The 18,367-nt window shown below is 37.9% G+C and overlaps 1 protein-coding gene across 3 annotated transcripts in view; it reads right to left on the bottom strand.

The window, feature by feature from the left end:
- The window catches only part of EDIL3 (EGF like repeats and discoidin domains 3), a 276,166-nt gene that overhangs the window by 105,928 nt on the left and 151,871 nt on the right, over positions 1-18,367 (bottom strand). For 2 of the 3 annotated variants that reach the window (XM_424906.8, XM_004949448.5), the window contains one exon: positions 2,987-3,100. In XM_424906.8, coding sequence (XP_424906.3) covers positions 2,987-3,100 — 114 coding nt within the window. Of the gene's footprint in view, positions 1-2,986; positions 3,101-8,874; positions 9,103-18,367 lie in introns of those variants that run through there. The other variant, XM_040656156.2, reaches the window with a different exon arrangement.

The raw sequence follows: 18,367 nt of genomic DNA, 5'->3' as shown, positions 1-18,367 counted from the left end.
TACAGTATGATGCAATTAAACACAGGGTACGGTATATTTGTACCTTTTCCTTTGAAGTGTTGAACATCTGTTTAGAAATTTCTGGAATTATTAAGTAATTACAAGAACTTCTCTATCTAGTGAATATAATAAGAGAGCAACAGGAAACTTTGATTCACATTAAGGTCATAATCTGTATGACAGTGAGAAGTCGTCAAAGGTCATCTAGCCTGGGAGTATAATGATGCATGTAAACAGAAGCCTTGAAAGATTTTTTGTGTCTAGATCTGCCAAATCTTCAGGTAATTTTTCAATATGGAAGACACAGATAGAAGATATATTTTCAAATGAGGAAAATGTTGCTCTGATTTCCATGGGGAGGAATGCAGAAGACTGCCAAGTGTGGTATGTCAATGTACTAAGACACAAAAACCAGTAAAACACCATGAAGATACACTGCACAGCAGGCTTTTTCATTTGTAAAAATTATTTACAGTAACAAATCTAACCTATAACTTTAAAGTAAAAGCATGAGAAAATTTGCCATTGTTCTAATGGCAAAAATCCTTGGCAGTCAACAAAATACATCTCCATAAGCATAATGGTGGAGTTGCAATGTCTCTCTGTTGATGCCCTCTGCTTTCTAAAAAATAGAACACAGAATTATTGCTATTGGCAACCTATGTTGCACATGGGCTATTTTAACAGCGTAGAGACATACTGAGTACTGTTAACAGTCTGATATAAAAAAATGTGGCTCCTTGTTGCCTTCCAAAGAATTCTGTGATCATGAAAGTAAAATCTTCAGGCCCAGGAGAATCTGTCTTGGAACCAGTACTTACTTATAATGGCTCAAGACTAAGGTAAGCTGTAATGGAGGTAATCACTGATAGCCTGAACTCAGCACAGAAGAAAGAAATAGGTTCAGAGAGCGTAAGAACAGAAGAAGATGCAGTTGTAAAAATGAGATGCTGAGGCCTTGAGAAATGTAGAAGGTAATGTGCAATTAATATTGTTTAGCATTTACCTTCACAGCATGGGGTAAGGTGCCATCTTTCTATTCTGTTGTCATGTAACATCTGCAGGCAAATTTTGTGAATACCAGATGCTCAGTGAATGACAAGCTTATTTCAGAACAACTAAATATTTTTGGAAGCCATCACTGCTCTTGTATTTCACATTACTTTGACTGTGCCTCCTGCAGTGATTTTCAGCAATAAGAAGCAGCTGGTTTTAGCATCACGTATGCCTGAACGGCTAGCAGCTAACTAGCTAAGAAAAACATGGTGCAATTAAAAAAATAAAATAAGAATGAAATTTTACTTGGAGGAAAAACATCAAACTACTTCAAGCTGATGAGTAACATAACAAGCACCAGTAGCCAGGATATGCAAATCTTAATGTACCACTGAAAAAACATCCTATAGCAGAGGCTTGCAATGACAGGAAAACTAAGTGCATAGGATGCTTTTGTCTTTTTTTTTTACTTTATCCAGGCTACTTCACACGTTCTGTGATGTGGATAAGCAATCCTTGAGCTTTGTGAGGTAATTCTGAGACAGCAATCAGTTATTTACATAATTAGTGTAACAGTACTTAATTATATGATGACTGTAAATAAGCGTAATGTTCTAATAGTGTAATTTGAATGTGTAATTACTACCTGTAATTACATAATTAGGTGTAATGTCATAACTAAGTTTCTCATGAAAAAAGTGGATATCTACAATGCTACCAATAGGAATTGGTATACTGCACAATAATGTTGGTGTTATGAAACGAAAAATTACTGGTTTTTAATGCTACCTGTGACAAAGCTAGCTCAAAAGCATATGAATGCTAAAAGTTCATGAATAGTGCCATAGCAGTAGAAAAATGTGGGCAGTTCCCTCAACAGTGGTAGTTCAGAGGTCGCCAGCCAGTATGAATATAATTTCCACTGTTAAATATTTGAATATCTGTATTTCACATTATTTTGTAATTAAAGATTTAAGTAACACATTACTTTTGTCTTAACTCTTACAGCACATCTCATGTTACATTCCTTTCATGATTCACCAGATTGGTGGTAGCTTCATTTGTAGACCCCTTCCCAGAGGAAGTACAAAAAAGAATATAACAACGTGACAGTTTATTCCACCTTTGTTACTTCGGTTTCTAAGATCACCTAGTCCCTCATATGTGAATGACTCCTCCTTCAGCTTTAGGAACTGGATCTTCATAGTGAAATTTTAATATTATTCATAAAACTACATGCAAGTGTTCCCAACACAGATCCTAGAGTAGCTCCACTAGTAAATTCTCTTTAAACCAGTGGTCCATCTTCCACATGTCTGCTTTTGTCCTCCCTTCAAGTCAGTCCCTTACTCGCTTGACACTCTTTTTTTATGCAGGGCCCTTACTTAAAGCAAGTAAGAGCCAAGGTCAAAACAAACAAAATGAGTTGCTTAACTTCGATGGAACGGGTAGACAACTGATGGTATTCCTTGCCAGAGGGTACTGTGAATGAATTCACTAGAGATCAAACAAGCACTTGGAGGAAAAGCCTTCAGGGGTCATTCTTCCAGGTACTGAATCAATCAATCAGGCTCAGGATCTCCCCCGAGCTGAAAATGATGGGGACACATCAGAGAAAATATCCTGTGCCCCACTCTTACAGTAGCTGGTATTTCCTAACAAGAACTGCAGACAATGTGATACTTGCATAGATTAACCCTCAGTATGAATCAGTGTTTATATTTTTCTTCTTTACACTACAGACTCCTTTCCATGTGACTCATGGAATAATTTTATTTTGCTAATATTTCCATCATATCTGATGCTTTACTTCAATGCCTGTCAGATTAGATCTCTTGAATTTCTTCCATTTATAACAGAATAACATGACTATTTTAACCATTATGCGTCTGTAGACTAGTTAAACATTTCTATAGCATTCTCTAGTTGTTTCTGTAAAGGAAAATCCTTACATTTCTAAAAAGAGATGTAAAGCCATGGCAATACTTACTCTGTTGGCAGTTTCTCCCCATAAATTCACCTGGACATTCACATGAATAGTTGGCAACGAGATCTGTACAGATTCCACCATTCTTGCAGGGTTCAGCTTCACATTCATTTACATCTGCGGGAAGTCAACATGATAATGGCAGGATTAGCAAAGAGAAACTGTAAAAACAATAAGCACATATTTTGGAGTACAAAAACACAGTCTTTAAACACTAACATTAGAAGACATACATTCTTTTTCCCAGCTAACATAGTCAGTACAATGTGTGATTAAACAGGGCTGATTCTAGGAAAACAGTGAAGACAATTTCACATTAAGTTTGCTCGTTTCCTATACCTACAAAAAAAATTTACTATGTCCCATCACACAACAGATTTAGGAGTTTTTCTTGGGGATTTGCATTACAACTTCCAGAGAACATCACAGCTTGGCCTACAAATTCAGTTAGTCCTAACAGAGTACTCATTAGCGATACTTTCACCGTCTAGAAATACAGCTACTTCTTTACTAACAGATGCCATTTAAGAATGTCTCTCAGTTCATTTGAACTCATTAAATATCTAATTGACTTGGTTTTTTTAACTGTCTAAAAAATTTCCTTCCTGTGAATGAGTTGGTGAGCAAACTGAAAATAACAGCTTGATCTTAAAGCTTGCAGATTTTATTAAATTCAAAAGATAGCAGAGTGATTAATTTTACTTCAATTTCCTTTTTTTCAGTACCGTGTGTCAAATGCTGCAGGAATACTCTCCTGTGTTTTGCAATGTGATAACCTTAAATATAATATCAGGTTATTTTTCTAAAATTCAATATAGTATTTTTCAGTCATCATAAATAGACACATCAAAGATGATGGTATCTCTCAGTTATATTCCTATAGAATAAAAATAAATACATACAGAATTCTAAGACTTAGAAACCAGTCTGGGTTTTATGCATTACTGTCTCAAATAACCATATCAATGCATATAATTAAATATTTAAAATACTATAGCTCACACTAGTTTCATTAATTGTTGAAGTCCTGCTGAAGAGAACATAAACAGCAAGCATAAAAGCAACCTTCAGTTTGAACTATAATTTGACTTCACTAAGTATGCATAGACATTTCAGATGCAGTTGAGATAAAGCACACAGGTGGATAGCATAGGAACATGCTAAAATAAACACATTCAGATGAGAGAAACCTGTTCCACTCTTTGGTGAGTTCAGTGTCCTATGAAATGAACCAATATTCCTTACCATCCTGTTGAACCTGCTTCTGTCTCCAAAATGTTAGACTGGTTTGAGTTGGTATGTACAAACTAAAGAAGGTCTATAGCTTCCCACGTATTCTAAGCTGTCTGACTGGAACTGCTGTAAAATTGGCAGCGCAGCACTCAGCCCACCCACTCATCTGTCTCTGCACCAGCCCAGTCTGAGCAGTGAGCCCCACTGGGGACACCCAGCCAGCACCAGGGCAGAGCCTCCCCTTCTGATTCACCTCACAGCTGCACTAATGCTTGTGCTGGTACAGGGCAGGGAGTGGGATGGCAACTGAAGACACAGAGAGGACAGGAAAGCTTCACTGGTACCACTGCCAAGTAAGTATAAATAAATGGGGGAAAGTGGGCATTGTAGACGCAGAACCTGCTGTAGGTATCTTAGACCCAGAACCTCCTGTGACCGTCCTCTGCAGTCACAGCAGCAAGGCTTTTCCTTTATCTGGCTTCAAAGTACACCTAGAGCGCTCAGCACTACAAGCTTCTAGCCCAGCTAAAAGGACAAGGAGGAAGTATGGATAGTTAAGAGAAAGCTTAACAACCTCTCTGATAACTTGCATGGCAAGTGACAGATCAGACATACCACACCAGTGTTTCAGTGTACTGATATTGAGATTAGCATTTACCTAACTGATAAGTCCTTCTTTAAGTACATGGCTTCCAAGTCAGCTTTGCTTGGATTTTGCACACCTGAATCAAGTATGAGATCTGATCCTGAAGTCACATCTTTGTCACAACAATACATGTTCAAGAACAGCACCACGCTGCAGTGCAGTCCATGGGAGCACTGTTTTTAATATGTGACTCCACAAACTCTGAAAGAGTTTCTATCAGAAGCACATAACAGAACTCTTCCTCTTAGATCCAAGTAGTGTGTATGGTCCAAGTACACTCCACATACTAAACCCAATGTAACAAGGCTTCGGTAGGAGAGAAAGAATTCAGCTCTGTCAGCAAAGTTGCTTGTCTTCTTGCAGTTTAGAATGTAGCATTTGAGCTTTCAATTTGATTTCTCACATGTACTAGAAATCTACGTACAAAAAATCCAATTTTTTAATACACAAGTTTCCCCTGCATTCTGCCATGTCTACAGGGAAATTTCCTCCAGTCTTTTCTGCAAATTTAAAAGCTGTGTTCCTTTCAAGCTGGAAAATTTGCTGTAAATGAAACAAGTGATTCCAACACCTTTTCATGTAGAATGAATTAAGCTGGGGTAGCGTATGAACCAATATTAATTTTTTTAGTGCACAATACACATAGCTGCAATGCCTTCTAGCTTCTTCAGTTACTCTTTTTACTCCCCTTAGCACTTTTGGAATATTTGTTTCACACACCCAGAGTGACAAGTGGGCTATTTTAGTGTGATGCAAATTGGTGAAATCAAATCAGTTTTCACTAGAACACTCCAAAGACATAACATTTTTTAAGGGCAATTTTTATTCCAAAATTAAACTTGCTGTCTTTGTGGCTATGGGAAGAAAAACTACTGCGAGCAGATTTACAATGGATAAAGAAATATTCTAAGATTTTTAAAGACTGTAAGATACTTCTGTGTATAGCAGTATAATTAATTGATGTTCTGCGCATATGCCAAATTGCACTTATGCCAGTGATTTCTTTGAAGCATATTACTCTATCATGAAAAAAACTGGATTAAATACAACTGAAAGCTCAAGAACAGCACAGGTATCTGAAAACGTATATGCAACATTCATTTCACACAGCGTATCACATGATGCAAGCCACAGTGTAGATTAAACAAATAATTGATAGTTTTGCTCTCCAGTCACTTTCTTATTTTACACAAAACCTTAATTTGAACAAAGATACACTAGGTCACTGTGGTTCTGCCCAAATTATGTTGAGAATACACCTGTTTGTGATTGTAGAAATATATTTAAAACATATAATGCAGGCTGTTCCTTTTCTTGAAGTGACAGTCTCTTCAGATTCTGCTGAGAATCTATGCAAGATGAAGATAAACATATACATATATGTATGCATGATTGTCTATATTTAATTTCATATTGCCCAGACAAATCTTCTCTTTGCTTCTAATGAAGAAGTATGGTTTAGGGATATGAAAAAAATATTAGAGACAATTCCAAAGGATTTACTGATGCTAATGGATATTCCTTACCAGCTTCTCATCTATAAGAATTTCTCTCCCCTTGAATCACCTAAGGGACATTACAACCACCAAATACCACTTATTGATCAGACAAGCTAAAAAGAAATCTAGCTCATTCATGTTTTCACAGCCCTACACAGCAGGCCAAAAAAGCAAGAAGGTATTTTCAAGTCATCTGATCAAATGGCCTCTGAATGCAGAGCATGTATGAGGAAGAAAGATCACAGAAACTCATCAAGCTCATGTGCTGATGCTACTCCCTCTTCTGCTTTTGCTCTTTCTACATTGGGTTAGATGGATGTCATGGTTTTAGCTGGAATAGTATTCATTTTCTTTTTAGACTCTCAAGTGATGTTGAGCCTCAGTACAAGAGGTACGTGAACAAACCTCAGAGTTTCGTGAAGGCCTACAAAAATGATGGCAGGACAGGAGCTGAAGGGAGGGTGCACAGAGGACAGAGCCGGGCTTTTGTCAGTGCTGCCCAGTGCCAGGACCAGAGGCAACAGGCACAACTGGAGCACAAGAGGTTCGCTCTGACCATCAGGCATCACTTCTGTGCTGACAGTGCTGACACAGGGACCCAGAGGCTGTGGGGTCTCCTCCTTGGAGATCTCCAAAAGTCACCTGGATGTGGTCCTGTCACCCTGCTCTGTGTGTTCTTGCTGGAGCAGAGGATGGGACAGATGGATGCAGAGGTCCTGGCAACACCAGTCATTTTGTGATTCTGTGATAATCTTCTTGCTGCAGTGAAAGGGAATGCAGGGACAAACCTTCTGATAAATGTGGAGGCTAGTTTCATTTCTTTCAACTAGCAAAATTTTAGATATGTATACTAAAATTCATGATGGTTACTGACCTCTGAGCTTCTTTTTAATCATGCATGTCTTACTAGTTGTTGCCTATTAAAATATCACATCGTGGGCTAATAAAAATTCATGGGCTTCTTAGTTGAATTTCTGTCTATTAAAAAGGAGGAAGAGAAGGAACAGCACAGTGTGCTAGAAATAAAATGTGCCAGGGGAAACGATCAAAGAACAGACCTGCTCATTTCTATATTAAATTCTTTATATGTATTTATACAATTTAACAAGATGCTTCAGCTCCCTATTTGCCTTTTTAAGCAAAGCACATTAACCTTAAGTTTTCAGCAGGTTATTCATCATTTTAATACAGGCTAACGTACTTGTGGAAAAAAAAAACCCAAGGTCAGGATGAGCTGAAAAAACATTAAGTGAACTATGAACAATCTTTTACTTGGTGAAACAAACGTAGTAATCTGTACTCTTAAAAGCTTTTCTATGTAAAGACAATCCTCTCAAGATATTTAATCTTTTTCTGGTTTCATTCCTATTGAAATATATAGAGAAAAACACACAACTTTCTATCGTATTTCATATTGTCTGTCAGATCACGTAGAAAACAGGATGAACATTAAATACTAGATATTTTTAAAGTAATTTTTATATTCTATCCCTACTGAAGAATTAGCTATGATCAGTGAGGAAAGATGAATTCTTCCATTATTATGTTTGTTACTTTGATCCTGTTGTTACTTTTTTTTTTCTTCCCAGTAATTTGAGCACCTGTAGTCCCAACAGTTCAAACAAATTTGTCATAACTGAGAAATGAGGAAAGACAAGTTCACTCTGCCACTGCCACATCTGATAAAAGAACAAATCCTTAGCCGGAAATATAATGAACTGGACGTTATTAAAAAACACCAGTATTAAAGAAGCACAAGTTCTACAGAATTATTTAATTTGCAATTATTTATTTAATTTGACTGAAAGGACATATGTAGCATATTTGATTAAAAGTGGTTTCTGCAAATTGCAGCCAGATTTTGTTCCAATTGTTACATGTGACAATTATGCATTGGCTGAAGTGCTTTTTCTTTTTCTTTTCCCTGAAATACTTGTATTTCTTCTTGTCATATTGTCATGTGTACATCTGTGCAGAACAGAAATGTTAAAATGCCAGAGTTTCTGAAGAAGTTGCTCCTAAAGACTTTTACAAAAAAGAGAGTATGTTGCCTGACAAAAATTCTTCACTGACAATGCAACTGACTTATGTTCTCCAGAAGGGGTCTGCTTTAGTGTAAGCTATGTACATACATAAGAACAAACAAACAAACAAACAAATAAATAACTGTAATTTACCTTTTCAGTTAAGTTTAGGTGTTATGCTAGACCAGACTTCATTCATTAAATATTCAGTTCATATAATCTTATGCACTGTAGCAACTTACACAGAGATATCTGGCTGCTACCAAAGAATTCAGTTTCTTGTGAAGGGACCTTGTAAGTCTGCTAAGGACTGAGAAAAATGAGCTCCCAGACAGGCTAAAGTGCCAGCATTCCTAAATTGTATACAGATTAGTTTAAAAACCAAAGCAAACACAAAACAAAACAAAACAAAAAAGCTCTGTCCAGAGACTTCTTTCCTGAGGATAGATTCTGTAATTGACTGTGATACAGGAACAAGGAAACACTGACCTTTTCCTGAAAATAGATTGTTGCTTGAATAATTGCTTGAAGACAGTTGATTAGGAAGCAAAGTCTGCATTCAGGTTCCTCTGTATCCTGAAGATGATTAAATTTACATTTCCTACCTTACACTTCCTGTGATCAAACCACAAGTGCAAAGCTATTAAGCACGCTTCTGTTTGAAGCACAGTCATCATCATCCTAGAATAGAACTGCCGTTTGAAACTAACAAGAGACAAGAGACAGTTTGACTATGTTGCATACTGATTTGGAGAATCAGCATGGGGCAGAGTTCTGAGTTTTCATCCTTCTCTGCTGAACAAACGGTTGGTTTTTGTTTGTTTGTTTGTTTGTATTTTAAGTCTCTAATTATTTAATAAAAAATGAATAAAATCAGATACTGCATCAGAAAAGATAATTTAACTAAAAATACACATTCCTTATTTTAGACTTCACCTGCTAACTATGGCCATATGTGCATTCCAGAAAAATTTCCTGAATAAAATGTGTATTTAAATTATGTAACTGCCATAATCAAGTGTTTAACTGTTACTTTTAGCAATCTGAGTTCTTAATTGTGCTATTTGGAATTAACCTGACTTTTTATGATAAAGGGACAAATAAGCTTGAGTAGTTGTTTTTGCCAACACAGCTTGTTTCTTGGCTATAAAAGCACGAGTACACCTTGTTCTTTACTGAGACCAAATTCCAAGCTCCTGGCACACGAACCTTTATTTTTGATCCAAGATTACATCTTCCAATGCAGACTTCCTGAATTTCCCTTCTGAAAAAACACACACCCTTTCTTTATTCTCTGATTTTATACTTGCTTCCCCATCATATGTTGTCAATTCAAGATGGTTGGCCCATCTCAGCCACAGTGTCATGATTCAAGCATCCATACTGGAAGCCAACTTGGCCCTTGACAGGAGATATTCATTAGACATACTCCAGTTGTATTGCAGTAATATTGCAAAGATTTTTCCAAGAAAAGTCAGTTTAATATATAGAAAACAGAAGTTCAACAGGATATAATCTCTATATTTTATTGGCTTTTATGAAGAATCGTAACTATAAACTGGAAAAAGAACAAGCCAGAAATAAGAATGAGAAAAAAAAGTAAAGCTGTTTTGTTTAAAAAAGAAAAACAGAAATTGTAGGAACTTCCCTGGCTGAGTTCTACTCCAAAAATAAAAGATTTTTGCTAATTAATACTGTGCTTAATCATAGAATCACAGAATGGCTTGGGTTGGAAGGGACCTCAAGGATCATCATTTCCAAACCCCGTGTCACAGACAGGGTTGCCTGCTGCTAGATAAAGGACTAAAACAGATTACCCAGAGTCTCATCCAACTTGGCCTTAAACACCACCACGGATGGGGCATCCACAACCTCTCTGGGCAACCTGTTCCAGCACCTCACCACTCTCCATACATAAGTTCTGCTTGATATCTAATCTAAATCTCCCTTCCTTTAGCTTAAAACCATTCTCCCTTATTCTATCGCTACCTAGCCACATAAAAAAGTTGGTTTCCCTCATTTTTATAAACTCCCTTTGAATAGTGGAAGGTTGCAATGAGGTGTCCCCACAGCCTTCTCTTTTCCAGTCTGAACAATCCCAGTTCCTTCAGCCTATCTTCATAGGAGTGGTGCTTCAACCATTGGAACTTCTTCGTGGCCCTCCTCCAGACCTCCTTCAAAAGCTCCACATCTTTCCCGTGTCGGGGGCCCCAGACGTGGACACAGTATTCCTGATGGGGCTTCACAAGGGCAAAATAGAGGGGGACAATCACCTCCTTTGCCCTGCTTGTCATCCTTCTGATGGAAACCAGGATATCATTGGCTTTCTGGCCTGCAAGTGCACACTGCTGGCTCATGTTATGTATTCCATCAACCAGAACCCCTAAGTACTTCTCAGCATGGTTACTTTCAAGGAGATCTTCTCCCACTTCATACATATCTCTGGGAGTACTTTGATCCAAGGGCAAAACCTTGCACTTTGCGTTGTTCAACCACAAGGGTGCACCTTTTGAGTTTATCAAGGTCCCTCTGGATGGCATCCCTTCCTTCAGTTGTATCAACTGCACTGCTCAGATTGGTGTCATCAGTAAACTTGCAGAGAGTGCAAGCAATCCTATCATCTATGTCACTGATAAAGATGTGAAAGAGTATAAGACCTAATACTGACCCCTGGGGGACAACACTTGTTCTCAGCCTCCAGCTGGTCAGGTTGGTTGGTTGGTTGGTCTCGCTGTGACCTTCCAACCAATTCCTTTTCTACCCAGTTTAGTCCATCCTCTCCAATTTAGAGATAAGGATGTAATGGGAGACCATGTCCAAGGCCTTGCACAAATCCAGGAAAATGACATTCGTCGCTTTCCCTGTGTTCACTGGTACCATCACTTCATTACAGAAGGCCACCAGATTGGTCAGGCATGACTTTCCCTTGCTGAACTCATGCTGGCTGTCTTGGGTCACTCACTCATTCCTCATGTGCCTTAATAAGCCTTCCAGGAGGATCTGTTCTGTGGTCTTCCCAGGCACAGAGGTGAGGCTCATCAGCTTGTAGTTCCCTGGGTCCTATTTCCTCCCCTTCTTGTACATGGAAGTAATGCTTCCCTTCTTCCAGTCACTGGGGACTTTGACTGGAAACTTCTAGAGAAATACAATACAGAATAATTTTTTTCTAGTTGGACCTCAGTCTGGGCTTTTCTTGCAGTTACTTGATGGTTCTTAATAGAGTTTTTTAAAACACTGTTCATGTTTCTTTATTTATGCCATACTCGACCTGGAAGACTTAGTTGCATAAGTGCTGTAAGACCATACAACACATTTGACCTTGGTTGCAGAATTTTTTAGTAGCCTGCTGTTTAAACATGAACTTACTCAGATTTATAATTACTATTTCCCTAACAAATAAAATGAAAGCAATACTATGTACCCTTTGTTGTTATAACCAATTTGTAAAAATTTGAACAAGTACCAACTTTTTTTGAGCTATTACATAATTACAGTGTATTGAAATGCATACAATTCTACAGGTTTTATTTGCCAAATAATCTGATTTAAGAGATGATTTATTAAGACCACCTTAAGAGAGATCTACTCAGCTAAAGGATACAGTTTAAAAGATTACAGTGGTTCACATACAGAAGGACACATCATCTTGTCCTTCTAAATGTATAAACATGTAGTTTACATTTACCGACAGAAATTGTCACTTAAATGTTCTACATCATGACCCTCTATTTTACTAAATGAATCCTAAATTGCAGAGGTACCTTTTTTTTTCTAAAAGAGGCAGAAAGTTCAAAAAAAAAAAAACGTAGTTAAACAGAACCAATAAGCATAATCAAAAAGTCTGCAGGCACAGGTTGATCACCTTTATCTCTTCGTTGGAAGATACAGAAGTTAGTATAGTAGAAACAGTTCTATTGACAACTATAGCTTTAAGGTTTCTAATTTGTTTCTTAGGAACTGCTTGGCTGTACTGTAAAAAAAATAGGCTATAATGTTAGCTATAACCATCCCTTGATTTAATGAGAATAATACAAAAACAAGTATTAGTAAATTAGTGGCACAACTGAGTTAAATGTTCAAAAAGAATTAGAGTTCATTCCCATGAAATGTGTGAATTTGACACACTTGATTAAATCTGTACTAGATGTATTCAATGCATACTCAGAACAGACATCTGTTAAAATTTAGTGTTTTGATTGCTTTTTGAAAGCTAGTTTCCTGACCACAGAAGGCTTTAAAAAATCTGTGCCAAATAACCTGTAGGAAACTTCAACTCTAATGTCATACTGAAGTGATTCACTGTTCAGATATTGTTATTATCTGATTTTCAAAAAGAGAAGAAAACAGCTTTATGCTCAAGAGCAAAAAAATGCAAGCCTCTTGCTCCCCATCCTTAAAGGCAAAACATTATGCTATCCCTACTGTCACGATTCTACATAAAGTCTTCTTTCTACTGTAAGTATTTGATATGACATACTACGGTAAGTGTTCTCCAGAACAATCCTTTTCATTAGAATTCTTTTCTGAACCATTCAGTAGAATACATTTCACAGAATCACGCAGTCACAGAATTGTATGGAATTGGAAAGGAGGTTGGAAGGGACCTCTGGAGATCACTGAATCCAACCTCCTGCTAAAGCAGGCTCCCTACAGCAGGTTGTACAGGTAAGTGTCCAGACAGGTTTTGACTGTCTCTACAAACTCTCTGGGCAGAACGTTCCACTGCTCTGTCACCCTACAGTAACACTGCCTCCTGGAGTGCCAGCAGCAGCTGATAAAAGAGACAGATATAGACAGACCCTGAAAGATGCACTGGGTGCAGAATGATCTACAGTTTTGATGTACTCTAGATTTAGTCCTAACTGGCTGCAGGATACTGAGGATGTATTTTGGGCTACTTTGTTGTGTTGGCAGTTATCATATGATTGAAATGTAATGCAGTATTTTCAAAGTCCTGTGAAACAATTTTTATTTACTATTATAAAGACTTTGATGATCTGAGCTAAGGTGATGTTTGTTAGATTACTTTCACAAGTCAGAAATGAGTTATGGACTTGACTGTTTTTGCTAGACTTTCAGTGATTTGCAATTCCTGTCATATAACTGGTTGCAAGATAAGGAATACTGTTGTACTGTAAAGCCCTTAAGTGCCTTAAGAGAACTTTCAGTGGATTTTTCTGTTTTTAATGGAGGTAGAATGGAAGTACAGATGAGAAATAATATGGGTATGATTAAGAATCAAAACAAGTATTTTATTTTAATTCTGCTGCAGATTTCAGTGTAAAAATCTGGACGTGAATCAACCTCCCTAAGCCTGTTTCTCCAACTCAGTTTCTAGTTTTATGCATTCCTGAAACCAAATACAACGGTGGAAAGGAAATGTCATTAACATAATTACATACATTACATACATGTACCAAGTATTATTAATTTTACATGGAATCTGTGAGAATTAGAAGCAAAAATACAGTCAAACATGGTGGAGCTTTTCAGGGAGGGATGTTTTGAACTGAGTAGAAGTAAAGTGATAGAAGTAAAATGATTAATAATAGGGATCATGATATTGTCATAGAATCATAGAATGGCTTGGATTGGAAGAGGCTTTAAAGTCCATCCAGTTCCAACCCCAATGCCACAAGCTGGGCTACCACTCACTGGATCACATAGTTCAGGGCCCCATCTAACCTGGCCTTGAATATCTTCAGGGATGCCCAGGTATCTAAAATCTCTCTTCTTTCAGTTATAACTGTTCCCCCTTCTCCAGTCACTATCAGTCTATACAGTAAGTCAGCCTCTTTCCTGCTTCTGAGCTCCCTTTAAACACTGGAAGGTCACAATGAGGTCCCCCTGCAGCCTCCTCTTCTCCAACTGAAATAGCCCAGCTCGCTCAACCTTTCCTCCTCAAAGAGGTGCTCCAATCCTCTGATCACCTTAGTTGCCTCTTCTGGATCTGCTCCAGCAGCTCCGTGTCTTCCTTGTGCAGTACTTCAGGTGAGGACTTATAAGGGCAGATCGGGGGTACAATCACCTCCCTCAAACTGCTGGCCACCTCTCTTCTGATGCAGTCTCCTTCTGATGCATGATACTGTTGGCCTTCTGGGCTGCAAGCGCACACTGCTGGTTCATGTCCAGTTTTTTGTCTATCAGGACCCCCAAGTCCCTTTCTGCAGGTCTGCTTTCAATGAGTGCTTCTCCCAGTCTGTACATGTATCTCTTTGGACTCCAACACCTTGTACTTGCTCTTGATAGATCTCACTAGATTCACACAGTCCCACTTCTCAAGCCTGTCCAGGTCTCTTTGGATAGCATCCCTTCCTTCTTTTGTATCAATTGCACAACTCAGCTTGGTGTCATCAGCAAACTTGCTGAGGGTGCACTCAATCACACTACTCAGGTAACTGACAAAGATGAAGATCACTGGTCCTAAGATGGACTTCAAGGGACACCACTCATCACCTGCCTCCATCTGGACACAGAGCCATTGACCACAACCCTGTGGCTGCAACTAGACAGTCCATTTTCTGTTGCATCAGTACAGGTTAAGGGATGACTTGCTGGAGAGTAGCTCTACAGAGGAGGACCTGTGGGTCCCAGTGGACAAGATTGGGCATGAGCCAGCAGTGTGCCCTTTTGCCCAAGAAGGCCAGTGGTATCCTGGGGTGCAATTAAAAAGAGTGCAGCCAGCAGATCGAATGTGGTGATTCTCCCACTTTATTATGCCCTGGCAAGGCCACATTTGGAACACTGTATCCAGTTCTGGGTTCCCAAGATCAAAAAAGACAGGGATCTCTGTCTGAACCCTTCTTTGTTTTTGGCTCAAAGCTTGCTTTGAGGCATTTCTTGTGATAAGACTCTCACTTTTCTAGGAGATGAGAGGTGGGTGTTGGGCATCACTGTGTGTACAATTTTACATTTGAAAGCATTTCTTTGGAGCTGACTGCCTTCAGAAGAGAGTGCTCAGGATTGTTTTCTGGTGAAAGATCTGGCCTGTGACCAAATAATTCCAGCTTGCTATAGGAGACTGGGGGATGATACCATTGTATTCTGTGAAGGCAAGATACAAGTTGGTGCCTCCATGCTCCCTCTTATCTGCTGTCAAGGCCTGGAAAATAAAAGGAGCTCCTGCTGAGATCCAAAAGCCAGAAGCTGTAACTGCAAAAGGAGCTGACTCAACCACTTTGGACCTATAAATATGTTTGTACTGGCATTGAAAACTCACCATTGTCATCATCAACAAAACAACAACGCCTGACAACCCACCACCACTGAAGATCAGTGACTGAACTATGAACCACACTGGACCCATGGTGGTGACTATCTCCCTCTTGCTTCCTACAAAGACTCCTTGCTTTTATTTCCTATCTTTTCTATTGCCAGCCTTCCCTCCCCCATCTCCCTGAACGACTAGGATTTGTAATAAACCGGTTGGGCTAACATTTGACCCATTGTGTCTTAATCTCGCCATCGAGTATACACATATTAAAAGAACCTCATCTCCCTCCTATAAATTGGAGTGAGACAATCCCTTGGAAGGAATCCAAAGGCGGGCCAAAAAGATGATAAAGGGCCTGGAACATCTTCTGTATGAAGAAAGGCTGAGCAAACTGGGTCTGTTCAGCCTGGGAAAAAGAAGACTGAGAAGGCATCTGATAAATGTTTAGTGGTACCTAAAGGAAGATGGGAGGCAAATGGATGAGGCTGGGCTCTTCTTGGTGGTGTGTAGCAATAAGACAGAATCATGATGTAAAATCTGTACACAAGAATTTCCATACTAACATGTAGAAGAACGTATTTACAGTAAGGGCGATGGAGCACTGAAACAAGTTGCACGGAGAGGTTGTTGAGTCTCCTTCTGTGAAGATATTCAGGGCCTACCTGGATGTCTAACTATGCAACCTACTGTAGGGAACCTGCAGGGGGTTGGACTCAACGATCTCTTCCAACTAGAGCGATCCTGTGATTTTATGGTTTTGTGATTCTGTAATTCCTCATCCACTGAAGGGTGGATAATTGTTCCATTAAGAATGATAGTATCATTCCATTAAGACAAGAATAAGCCAGGTAAGAATGAACTCAAAGGATAAATATTACATAAGGAGGCCAAGTGAATAAAAGCAAGGTGTAGACATGTCATAACTTTTGGGTTGATTATATATGGATCTCTGAGACATTCTTGTAACCAGCAACATACATTATCATCCAAGTGTACAACAGAAACAATTTTGAGAAGAGTTCAACTGCTAATATCTGGAGTTCTGTCAGAAACTGCCTTTGAAGCATTTTTCTAACATGACAGCCTTGCCTTTCAACCTCTTCTTTGAAAGCACTTTCATATTTTGTTAGGCTTTAGTTGAATTTCAGATTTTTTCAAGGTGTCTCTATAACATGCTATGTTATTTTAATTTATTTATTTTATTTTATTTTAAAGATCACCTGTAAACAATGACTGTTTTCCTTACTTAGGAAAAAATTGACTGTTACTCCCCCTCTAATTTTAGGTCAACTTGTTTCAGGAAAACTGGAATATACAGGTATGATTCTGGTTTCTTCTGGATTTGGAGGAAAACACAGTTCTGATTTGATTTTTTTATGTTGTATTACTCATGTGGCAAGTAAGAAACTTATTTGTAACAGCAGGATGTTTTTTAACATGCCTAGTTCATTTCTGCATCAGTTCATATAGCTTGTGTTCTACCTACAGTTTACACCTGTGTTCACAGTAGTGCTGCTATAGTATCAGTGAACAGCAACAGCATCTATCTGAAAAATCACTCTTTAAGACAGATATGCTATAAATAGCACGCAGGCTCTTGTTCATTGCTGGTGAAAACGCACTGGTGACTGCTGAAAAAAAAGTGTTTTGTAGCTGAGAATTTTCTGTATTGAATAGTGTAACTGTGCTTTTTGTATCTGTTGCAGTTTCCATGGAAATAATTAGGAGGTTTTACTTTCAGAGTAACCTATGTATTTACTTGTTTAAATGCATATTTAATGGCTTTTCAGAAGAGGTAATTTAAATTTAATAGAATTTTGGAATAATACTCTTTTTCATATTAGTTTTAAAGAGTTGATACTTTAAAAGTTTTTATATAAATTGAAACAGATTTTTCTTTTTTTATTTTTATTTTTCATGTACACTGTCATGGAAACCTTCATCTCATTTAATAATTTACCATGTAATTTTGCAATGAAGCTGCAAGTCTTTATGGCAACAATTCCTTTTGCTTCCAATGAACCTTATTAAAATAATTGGATATTCATATAACAAGCATTTGACAAATCATTTTAGTTGCAGTTGAATAAAAAAAAAAAATCATATTAAAATTTTTGAATCAACTTTTGAATCAGTCTTTATTACAATCTGTATTCCAAAATTCTCAACCTCAAAGGCAAACTTAAATTATCCAGTGCTAGACTATAGCCTCTAGCTGGGCTATTAGTACATAAAGTACAAGTGGGCTCAAGGCAAGAAGTCCAATTATTTTCAGAGAAAGTTTGAACTCAGATCAGCAAATGAGCATATTTTCCTTCACATATCCCTGGATAGCTGTATTCTTTTGAAATGCAGTTGTTTATGCATTTCAGAATAGAGCAAATGTAGGGATATACCGTTTTTTTAAATACAAGTACAGTTATGGCATGTGTTTTTAAAAATGTTATTACACTAGTAAGTCCTGGGGGATACAATGATGGATGTTCTGAAATGACTAAAACAGATGGTTATATTTCACATATCTGCATTTGATAGACATGGAATGAAGTGTATTCCTTTATGGTCAATCTATATACATCTAATTTCTGTACTCTTAGAAGTTATCTGTGGGACTTCATTACACTTATGTTGCGTAAGTGCACATAAAGGTGCTGCTCAAAGATCATTTTTATGCTTTGCTAAAACCTCAAAAATCTATACTCCATGTTACTCATAAATGTGTGTTCTTCACTTCTTATCAATCTCATTGTTAGATTTAATAACAGAAAA

The sequence above is a fragment of the Gallus gallus genome, chromosome Z (assembly GCF_016699485.2).
Source record: "Gallus gallus isolate bGalGal1 chromosome Z, bGalGal1.mat.broiler.GRCg7b, whole genome shotgun sequence".
Taxonomy (NCBI): Eukaryota; Metazoa; Chordata; class Aves; order Galliformes; family Phasianidae; genus Gallus; species Gallus gallus.
This window is presented reverse-complemented; position numbering and strand designations above follow the sequence as displayed.